This window comes from Melanerpes formicivorus, unplaced genomic scaffold (genome assembly GCF_026170545.1).
Source record: "Melanerpes formicivorus ecotype bairdi unplaced genomic scaffold, bMelFor1.0.p_v2 SCAF_50, whole genome shotgun sequence".
NCBI lineage: Eukaryota > Metazoa > Chordata > Aves > Piciformes > Picidae > Melanerpes > Melanerpes formicivorus.
The window spans coordinates 3,028,501-3,039,021 of NW_027142402.1; the positions used below are offsets into that span (position 1 = coordinate 3,028,501).

General features: G+C 50.6%; 1 protein-coding gene across 6 annotated transcripts in view; it reads left to right on the forward strand.

Moving 5' to 3' along the window:
• Positions 1–3,953, forward strand: part of PRDM1 (PR/SET domain 1) — a 101,618-nt gene extending 97,665 nt beyond the window's left edge. For all 6 annotated transcript variants that reach the window (XM_068160467.1, XM_068160465.1, XM_068160464.1 and 3 more), the window contains one exon: positions 215–3,953. In XM_068160467.1, the coding sequence (XP_068016568.1) occupies positions 215–790 (576 nt within the window). In that variant the 3' untranslated portion in view covers positions 791–3,953. The remainder of the gene's footprint in view (positions 1–214) is intronic.
• The last annotated feature ends 6,568 nt before the right edge of the window (positions 3,954–10,521 follow it).

A 10,521-nucleotide genomic window follows, 5' to 3' on the forward strand; every position in this document is an offset into this window, starting at 1 on the left:
GCTGGAGTTTTGCCCTGGGCCACACTCACAAAGCTGCTCAGCAATATTTAAATAAAGGAGGAGGGGACTTTTTTTCCCCCTATGTGAGAAAGCACGAAGATACATAAAGCTGCTGCTTCATCCTGCTCTCTCCTCCTAGCTGTCTGCCATTTAAAGCATCAAATCCCCTCCCACTCATTCACTCTTTCTCTGCCACCCCCCTCCCCCACATCAGGTTTGTCACAAGCGGTTTAGCAGCACCAGCAATCTCAAAACCCATCTGCGACTCCACTCTGGAGAGAAGCCTTACCAGTGCAAGCTCTGCCCAGCCAAATTCACCCAGTTCGTGCACCTGAAGCTGCACAAGCGGCTCCACACCCGGGAACGGCCCCACAAGTGCATCCACTGCCACAAGAGCTACATTCACCTCTGCAGCCTCCAGGTCCACCTGAAGGGCAACTGTCCTGCCGCCCCTGCCTCCGGCCTCTCCGTGGAGGACCTGAACCGCATCAACGAGGAGATCGAGAAGTTCGACATCAGTGACAATGCCGACAAGCTGGAAGAGGTGGAGGACAATATCGACTTGACAGCCATCGTGGAGAAGGACATACTGACCGTGCTCAGGAGGGAGATGGAAGGAGCCAACCTGAAAGTATCCCTGCAGAGGAACCTGGGAAATGGACTTCTCTCCTCAGGGTGCAACCTTTACGAGTCGTCGGATATGTCCATTATGAAGTTGCCTCACGGTCACCCACTACCTCTGTTACCTGTAAAGGTCAAGCAAGAAACAGTTGAACCAATGGACCCTTAAGGACTTTTTCTTTTGTCTTGTTGGTTTGTTTTTTTTTTTTTTTGGTGGCAAAAATGACTATTTTTGTTTTGTTTTTAATTTATGACTTGGCAAGTCAGGGTGCCTGTAGCAGTTGCTTGTACATAGGTTCAATGCTGCAAAGCAATCTTGGCTGACAGTAGTTTCCCTACGCTCTCCAGCTGAAAAGAAGGAACTCCAAAGTTACTGTTTTCTCAGGGCATATATAAAAGAAAGAAAAACGAGGGGGGCAAAGGACTCTGCGTTGCCTCACCAGTTACTAAAAGACAATCCTCTATCCATAATTATTTTTGCAATGATAGTACTTCCTAATTTATTATGCAATTAATCACTTGGAAAAAAAAAAAGAAAAGAAAAGCAATAATTAGGAAAATGTTTACAATGACTGGAAAATTCATTGTAATTTTGACTTTAAATGTTTGCATTTTTCCTTTTATGGCCATTCTTTGTAGAGGGTTTGGTTTGTTCCCCCCACCTCCCCCCTTTCCTCTTTTCTTTCCTTTTCTTTTTCCTGCACATCTGTTTCAAGAACCTAAGATTGGGGTTTCAGTAAATGTGTTTTATGTACTGATGTCTTTCAGACAAGTGTGGGGTTGGTGGGTTTTGTGTTTTGTCTTTTTTCCTCTCTTGCCAAAGTTGGACATTTGACACACAGGATCCTGCATCTGTCAGTTTGAAGACACTTTTATGTGCAAATCATCCCAAAGGCAAAAAAAAAACCAACCCAACCAAACCAAAACCAAACGGACCAAGAGTAGCAGCACGCAGGGGAGGCACTGCTCCCCCAGCCTCTATCGAGGGGAGGAGTAGGATTCTCCTGCCTGCAACGGCTGTGGCACAGCAACCACCTCCCTGCCATGGATAATGTTTAGGAAATAGAAAAGCCACAGCCCCACACGTTATCCTGCAGCTTTATGACCAAAGGAATGCATCAGCTCCACGTGGCTCTTCCAAAAGAGAAATCTCACTTTACATTCTCTTGTTTCCACAACCAAAACCCAAGCAAACACACAGACATCCTTTGTACTCTGCCTGAAAGGAGGTTTCTGGGCAGGCTTCTTTCTTCCTATGTATTTTTTTTCCTCTTTCCTTTTAATGGCCAGAGCCTTCCAGGGACAGAAGAGAGATGGTCAGATTCCCTGAGGGAGAAGGGGGTTGGGGTTTTACTTCTGTTTTCCTCTCCTACTTTGCCTGGGTAGAAGTGGGGATCAAAAGTCCTTTCCTGGCACATACATTGATATTTCTTTGGGTTTGTTTTTTTTCCCCCCTTCCTTCCTGTACGACTCAGATTTATTATTTTCTTCCTGTTTCCTCAGTATTTGTGTTTGTACATTTTGTGGTTAATTTAATTAAAGAAGAAAGAAAGAAAGAAAAGAAAGAAAAACACAAAAAAAAAAATAAGGGCATTGCAAAAGTTGTTGAACAACAATTACCTCAGTGCTTGTGTCCAGTGGTGCAGACAATGCTGTCTTCTTTTTTTTTCCTTTAAACCTAAAACAAAATTGCTTTGCTACTTCAGAGAAGAAACCAAAATGTGCACAGGGAAAGATAGAATGCACAGCCTTTTAGCTTTTTGGGTTTTTTTTTTTGGGGGGGGGTTTGTTTTGTTTTCCTTTTGGGGTTTTTGTTTTCCTCCTGTTGTTCTGCTAAGCCCAAAGATGATGTGGTGACGTTTGAGGTGTAGCAAAGAGTACATGTATATTTATAGATATATTTATACCACTATACTATATATGTATATGTATATATATTTATACCACTTAAGTTGTGAGCCAAACCGTGTAATAAAACCTATTTTTCATCTAAGTGTGAAAATTCCACTCTTCATCCACTTCTGCATAGCCTACCAGTGACCTCGACAAACCAAAAGGTTGTGCTAAAGGCATTTTTGTTGTTACCACTTGCACAGCTCCCCAGGGGAAAGCCTGAACCGGCCAAAACCTATCACAGAATTGGCAGGGTTGGAAGGGACCTCAAGGCTCAGCCAGTTCCAACCCCCCTGCCATGGCCAGGGACACCTCACACTAGATCAGGTTGCTCGGAGCCACATCCAGCCTGGCCTTAAAAACCTCCAGGGATGAGGCTTCCACCACCTCCCTGGGCAACCTGTTCCAGTGTCTCACCACCATCACCCACTGTAACTCGGTGGGAATCACCCTGTCTGCAGGACAGGGTAGGGGTCATCAGTCCCCTGCTCACCCAGCTGTGTGCATGGGGAAGGAGGTGGGTGGTCAGTGAACAAACAGCCAAAAAGAAACGTCACTGAAAGAACTTGAACTGAAGCCAAATATGCCCTGTGCGTGGCGTGGTCACACAGCACAGCCAAGGGCAGGATGGGGCTAGCTGGGACGAGCCCCTGGGCCATTAACGAGTTGTAGAGGCAACTCGCCACAAGTAGCATTACTACACACCAACCCCCCCTCCACCTCTCCCATTTTGTCTGGTTATATCCTTAGACATTTGAAACCAGCCCACCTCAGGATTCCATGGCCTGTGGTGGTGGTGGGGGGGGGGGGGTGGAGGGGTGGTTTGGTTTGGTTTTTCCTCTTCAGCAAACTTCATTTTAATGCCTTCCGTTAAGCGCAAACCAAACCGCTCCTGAAACCCAACTCTCTCTCGGCACAGCTTTTGAAGGACCTACAGTTCATTACATTTCCACTCCTGCAAAGTGTGAGGCTGACAGCTTTTAAATGTAGCAATAGTTCATACTCTTAGTGACTTAACCCGTAGGATAAACCAAAGTATCACTACTCTCTCACTGGACACACACTTCTCTTACTTGCCTGTAGTGCTTTCTTGTATTTGATACAAACTTTACCAGCATTTATATGCAGCAGCTTTAAGAATTGTTACTTCTCTTTACCCTTCCTCCCCCCCTTCCCTTAGAAGTTTTACATGTGAATGTAGCAACGATCAACAGTGTTTTGGGGTTGTTTTGTTGGATTTTTTTTTAATTTCTTTTCTTCCTTTTTTTTTTTTGTTCTCTCCTTTTGTTTTGTCTCTCTTAAGAAAGACTCTGACCAAAGTTACCAGGCTTTTTACTCTGCTAGAACAACAAACTATCCTATTGTTTACGTATTGGTTTACATCATTATTTATGTGCAAATTGTCAAATGTAAATTAAATATAAGTGTTCATTGCTTTACTTGCTGCTTCCCTTGTCTTCAATCTCTCCCAGCCTCGGGGGCAGGGGGAGCGCCTTCCCCTCCTGGCAGCAAACGGGGCTGCAAGCGATGCCTCCACCAATGCTGGCTCCTGCTTTCTGGGCTCCTGATTTGCCCTGACTGCAAGCTGCAAACAGCAAGCACAGAATTGTTTTGGTTGGACAAGACCCTCCCAAGCTCATCGAGTCCCAACCATCGACCCACCACCACCATGGCCATTAAACTGTGTCCCAGAGTGCTGTGCCTGCATGTTTCTTGCTGAGAAGGCAGCTCCCTGGGGCCAAGGAAGCTGCTGTCTCCCAGCTGGGGGTGAGAGGGTTGAAGTGCTCTTGTAACCACCCAGCTGGTGACCAGAGCTTGTGCGCAGCACAAGAAGTCAATGCTTGCAACTTGCAGCAAGGCAAAGCTGGGTGGGTGTCAGAGAACAGTGAGGGGTTTGTGCTGCCAGCAGACTTGCTGAGAGTTTAGCTGTAGAGAGCCTGGGACAGCCTGATCTGAAGACATAGCTGCTCTAAGAGCAGGAGGTCCTGCTGGAGACCTTCTGAGTCTGCTCCCAGCCCCTAGTTTTGCCATTCTTCAAGAGAGGCCCTGAGCTGAAGGTTGCATCAGCCACTCTGGAGTTGAAGAGCCTGCATGCTCCTCATGACTGATGACCAGAGCTTTGTTCAGGGCAGTGCTCCTGTTTGGTTTGGCCACTGCCTTGAAAAAAAACAACCAAAAACCCAACCACCACCACCCACACCCCCAAATAATAAAGGATTACATTTTTGTACCCCAGACTTTTCAGTATTACAGTGGACACACTTGAATGCTATCTATTGCCTTGCCTCTCTGTGACCAGGCTTCTCATTTACATACTTCCAAATGATTGTCATTTCTGGCCTGAAACCCTAACCACTGGGACCACAATGACACACTCAAAATGTCAGCATGAGACCACTCAGCCCTGTCCCAGCCTGCTGGGAGCTGCACTCCAAACAAAGGTGCATCTGCTGGCTCTGCTTGCCAAGGAGAGGCAAACACAACCCAAATCCAGGTCAAGTGGCCATTCCAACCCCCATCACCTCAGCCATGAAGGACCAGCAGGCCAGGATGTCCCAGAACAGCTAATTCAACATTTGCTACTTCCATCACTGGCTGTGAGATCTAAACCAGAGAGGCCATGTGCTGCCCTGCCCTACCTGCAGGATAAAGAATCAATGTTCCTGCTCACATTGAGCCCCTCAGCCCCGTCTGATGCTTGAAAACTATTTCACTGTCCTCCTAAAAAATTCATTTAAACATCTGTCTGAGGAGCTTGAAATACTGCCAGCCCCGAACTGTGGAGTTAAGAAAACCAGAGCACTGGTGTCATAAACGTGCCAAATGCAGCATGTTATATTCCTCTACTCCACAGAGCTATTGCTGTAATAATTTCTGGATAAAAAAAAAAGGGGGGGGGGGGGGGAGGGGGGCAAAAAAAGAAGGGAAAAAAATAAGAGCCCTGGGCTAAGGGTTACCACTGTAAATCAAACTTCATTACTTGGCAAAGCCTTGTGTTGGGGCTGGAGAGTTATGTCCTGGGGACACTTGTAAGCTTTAGAAGATGTTTAATAAAACACATTACATCCAAAGACAATGCACGTTACAGATCACAGCCCCGCCGGGCTGAGCCCAGCAGCTGCTGCCTTGCTCTCTGGCAGCCCCCAGCCAAGCTGGCTGGAAGCTGCTGCAGCCCTCTGTTGCCACCAGAAATAGGTTTGGCATCAGCCACGGTGACACCACAACCACCAGGTCAACTAAGTGCAGCGGCGTTGGCAAGGGGCAGGGGGGCATGGCTCATCATTTTGGGTGCTGCCACAAAGTACAGCCCTGCAAGGCCATGCACCCCAGCACACAGCCAAGGGCTGCCTGAGGCTCACCTTGCTGCTCTTCAGAGAATCATAGAAGGATAGGGGTTAGAAGGGACCTCCAGAGATCATCCACTCCAAACCCCCCGCCAGAGCAGGATCACCCAGGGCAGGTCACACAGGAACACATCCAGACAGGTCTTGAAAGTCTCCAGAGAAGGAGACTCCACAACCTCTCTGGGCAGCCTGCTCCAGGGCTCTGTCACCCTCACAGTAAAGAAGTTTCTCCTCCTGTTGAAGTGGAACCTCCTGTGTGCTAGTCTCTTATCCCTTCTCCTATCTCAGGACACCATTGAAAAGAGCCTGGCCCCTTCTTCACACCCACCCCTCAGATATCTGCAAACATCAATACTGCTGGTGTGAGAGTGCTGGGGGATGTGCGCTTGGCTGCCATGGCTTTGCTGGCTGAGGTTCTTTGCCATGGAACAGGGTGAATCAGAGCCAAGATGACAGACTCAAACTCAGAGCTCAGGAGGGTCTTGCCCTTCTGCCTGCTTTATAAAGCCTGGTGTCTCTCAGCTGAGTGCTGGGGGTGACACTGCTACTTCCCAGCATGGACACTTGTGATCTTGAGGTCGAAAATGAAAACCATGACTCACGGAGGGGCTGTGAGCCCTTTGGGGTCGAATCAGCAGCTGCCGGTGTGCAGCTGCAGCCCGGCACGTGCTGGAACCACAGCTACCCTCAGGATGCAGCCCAAAGCCTCTGCTGGCCTTCAGAGGCCTGACATTAGCACCAGGGAAATAGCTGTGGCCATAATTAAAGGCAGCCAGGAAGCACTTGGCTAATTACCATGTGAGCCAGGGCTGAGTGGCTGCGGTGCGGCCACAGAATGTCCCTGTCACAGGGCAGGTATCTGCCAAACACCACCCAGCACAGGGGCTTAAGGAGAACTCACCTTGGCATCAGGGTAGCTGCCCTGGCACTGATGGAGAGTTCCCTCTGCATGGGGCTGGGGCAGAGTGGCAGGGACAGGACAGCTGCCCGGGCTGGGCTGGGCTGTGAGGAGCACAGATGGAAATCCTGGTGGCTTCAGCACTGGACACTCCTGAAAAGCAGGGACACATGACTTTCAGTCAGGGATGTGACACTTCCCAAAGCCATGGCTGCTTCATTCTGTGCCAGGTGCTGGAACAAGGCCATCCTGCACAGACATGTGTGAACTTCTGCTCCTCTCTGATGCCAGGGTTTGGGGCAGAAACCTGTGCCCAGGGCATGGGGATGGTGGCACCGATATGTGCATTGGATGGAGAGCTCTAAAAAGAGATGGCCACCCCTCCAGGAAAGGGAGATGGGCACTCAGAGCTCTTCCTGCCCCATGAGCTGGCAGCCAGGCACCTTGATGGCACCTGGGTGCAGTGGCCCTTCCCTCCTCCTCCTCCTCCTGCTCCTCCTCTCCGGCTTGGTGCGGGGATGGTTGGGATGCCAAAGCACTTAGGTAGGTGTGACCAAACAGCCCTGTTGGAGGGAGCCAAACCAGAATGACTTCCTTCTTGTGCAAGGGTTAATGAAGGCCTTCAGCTCTTCTCTCTTTTTTATTTTTTTCCTTATTAATTGTGACTAGGCAAGTCCTTGATCACTTCCTTATCCAGGGCCTGGGTGAGATTCCTTACCACATTCCTGCCCCAAAGTGGCTGCTCCGTGCTAGGAAGAGAAGCAGCAGCTCCTGCAGCACTGACACCAGGCACGGCAGGGTGAAAGGCTGAGGGCTCAGCTGTCACATCATGATACTGCTCTCAGGGTTAGGAAGACCCCAGCATTCCTGCCTTTACCAGCTGGGAGTCACAGGTGAAATCCTACTTTAAGTGAGCAAAGTGGAGAGTAGCTGTGGCTGGAGAACCTTGGGCAGGAAGAGGAGCGTGGCAGGCCACGTGGAATTCCTTGGGTATAATAGTTCCCAGCGTCCCTAGAGCTTTCCTACGGCCAGTCTTCAGGATGAAGGACTGTCCCTCTGCAAACTGCAGGAGCTATTTGCTCTCTCCCATCTGTAGTCAATGTTTTTCCTAAGGACAGGTCCTGTGCAGCTTTACAGCCAAGATCACAGCATCAGGGAATCACAGAATGCATCAGGTTGGAAGGGACCTCTAAAGGTCACCCAGTCCAATGTCCTGCAGCAAACAAGGACCTCCCCAACTAAAGCAGGTTGCTCAGAGCCCCATCAAGCCTGACCTTGAATGTCTTCAGGGATGGGGCCTCTACCACCTCTGTAGCAACCTGTTATGTGTTTCACCACCCTCATAGTAAAGAACTTCAAAGAACTTCCTGCTGTCCAATCTAAATCCTTCTCTAGTATAAAACCATTGCCTCCTGTCCTGTTCCCACAAGCCCTTGCAAACAGGCCTTCCCCAGCATTCTTGTAGCTCCCTTCAGGTACTGGAAAGCTGCTATTAGGTCTCCCCAGAACCTTCTTCAGGCTGAACACCCTCAGCTCCCTCAGCCTATCGTCACAGCAGAGGTGTTCCAGCCCCTGATCATCTTTGTAGCCCTCCTCTGGACCCTCTCCGTCAGGTCCATGTCTGTGTTGAGTGTCCCAGAGCTGGATGAAGTGCTTCAGGTGCTCACCAGAGCAGAGGGACAGAATCACCTCTCTGGATCTGCTGGCCACTCTTGCTCTGATGCAGCCCAGGATGCCATTGGCCTTCTGGGCTGCAGGTGCAGACTGTGCTGCTGTTCCTGTCAGCTTCCAAGCCCCGTGCAGGAGTTCTTCGGTGAACAGGGAAGATTTGGCCTCTTCTGGCTGTGCTGGGACCATGTCCCCAGGTAGGGACCCGGTTAACCAGGATGGGTGGTGTCCCTGAGAGGTCTCACTTTGCTGGTCCTGAAAAAAACAAAAGTTAAAAATGTTGTAGAAACTGCAAGCAGGTGCAGGAGGGAGCAAGGACAGCTGAAAAGTGAAAAGCTGCCTTCTCAGCAAGCCGTTAGAGGCTGCCTGGGTGTCCAGGAGGGAGCACAGAGTGGTGCTCACAGTCATTCAGAGAAGACCTGGGGTGTGTGTTATGTGTGTTTTTAATGAGCCCAGAGGGTGCAGAGCGGGGCTCCTTCCCTAACCTATGCTGCAGCAATTTGTGCACGTCTGTAGCTGTGGGTGTCAGGAGCTTTCTACTCTGAGTGGTGAGTTTCAGTTTGATTCTGCTCTTGAGATCTCTGAGGACAGTTTGCAGTTGCCTTATCAATGCAGGATCCAAAGAGCTCCATGGTGTGCCCAGCCCTCTGACACTGCAAACTAAGAAAATCTGCTTTAGGCACAGGGAACGAGGGAGGTGGTGGCCACAGGGCTTTCTCTCACCAGAGCATCCCAATCTGCCAACCCCCTCATACTCAGCAGGGTCTTAAGCTGCCTGGAGACCTGCAACCTCAGCACCACCCTAAGAGCTCCTGATCCTGGGAAGCAGAGGGCCCTGGGACCCCAGGGCTGGGGCTCTTTTCCCACATCCCTGCTGCCCCAAAACCCTGCACCACCTCCTGTGGCCTCGTGCGCTGATGCCCCAGCACGGGGGGCCTGGCCTGGCCACTGCAAACGGGGCAGCTGCAGGAGGTGCTTGCCCATCCCCATTCCACCCTGGGCAAGCCTGGCCATGAGCCAGGGACCAGAGCTGAGCAGCAGGGAAGGGCAGGGCAGGGCCTTTAGGAAGCAGCTTCAGTTGGGCTCTCAGCAGTGAGCTCTGGGCTCAGCCATGCAGCTGACTTCCAAGGAACGTCTTTGCATCTGCTCCTAGCACCCCAATGTCCATGCTGCCCACAGCACTCTCTCCAGCTGGGCTGTGACTGAGAGGTAATTGCTTGCATGATGTCTTCAGGAAGTTCAGACCAGATGATCTTTGGGGTCCCTTCCAACCTGGCATTCTGTGTGATTCTGTGCCTCACATCCTCCATCCCTGCACCTGCTGCCCATGTGGCCTCCAGCTCGACAGCAGCAGCCCTGGTGTTCCATCACCCTCAAGAGCAGCCTGCTTCCTGCAGCTGCTGCAGAGACCTGCAGAAAAACGCCTCCCCCCAAAGCTGGAGCCACTGGGGAGGAGTTCAGTGCAGTTGCCCTGGGAGAGCCAAAGTTCCTCTCCCAATGCCCTGGGTGCCAAGTGCCACAGTTCACTGGAAGCCTTGCTGGCCAAGCACCTGAGTGCTTCTCTGATGAAGTTATGACCTACATAACAGCTAAGAGTGATGTGCAGATTTCCTCCCTCCCTCAGATCTGCTTGAGGTTTCTAATCTCCCCCCAGATACACCATTCAGGAATGACTGTTGTTGGCTGCACAGTCACTTGTTTGGTTTCAGCTCAAAAAGGAGCCCAGGAGCAACAGTGGCTGCAGGTGGAGCCATCCCTGCCCTGCCACACACAGGTGGTGCAGGCTGCTGTGGGGCAGGGGCAGTGTGGCATGGGTCCTGCTGTCCAGGGCAGGATTATCCTTATTCTGCTGAGGGAGCACCTGACAGAGAGACAGGCTGAGGAGCAAAGGGGCACAGACCACACTGGAGGAGCAGTGCTCTCATTTCCTTCATAGAATTCACAGGGTTGGAAGTGGCCTCTGGAGATTCTCCAGCTCAAGCCTCCTGCAGTAAGCAGGGACACCCCCAACTAGAGCAGGCTGCTCAGAGACCAGAAAACAAAGGTCTTCCCTCACCCTCAAACCCCTTCTGAAGCAGGACACACCCCTGAAAAACA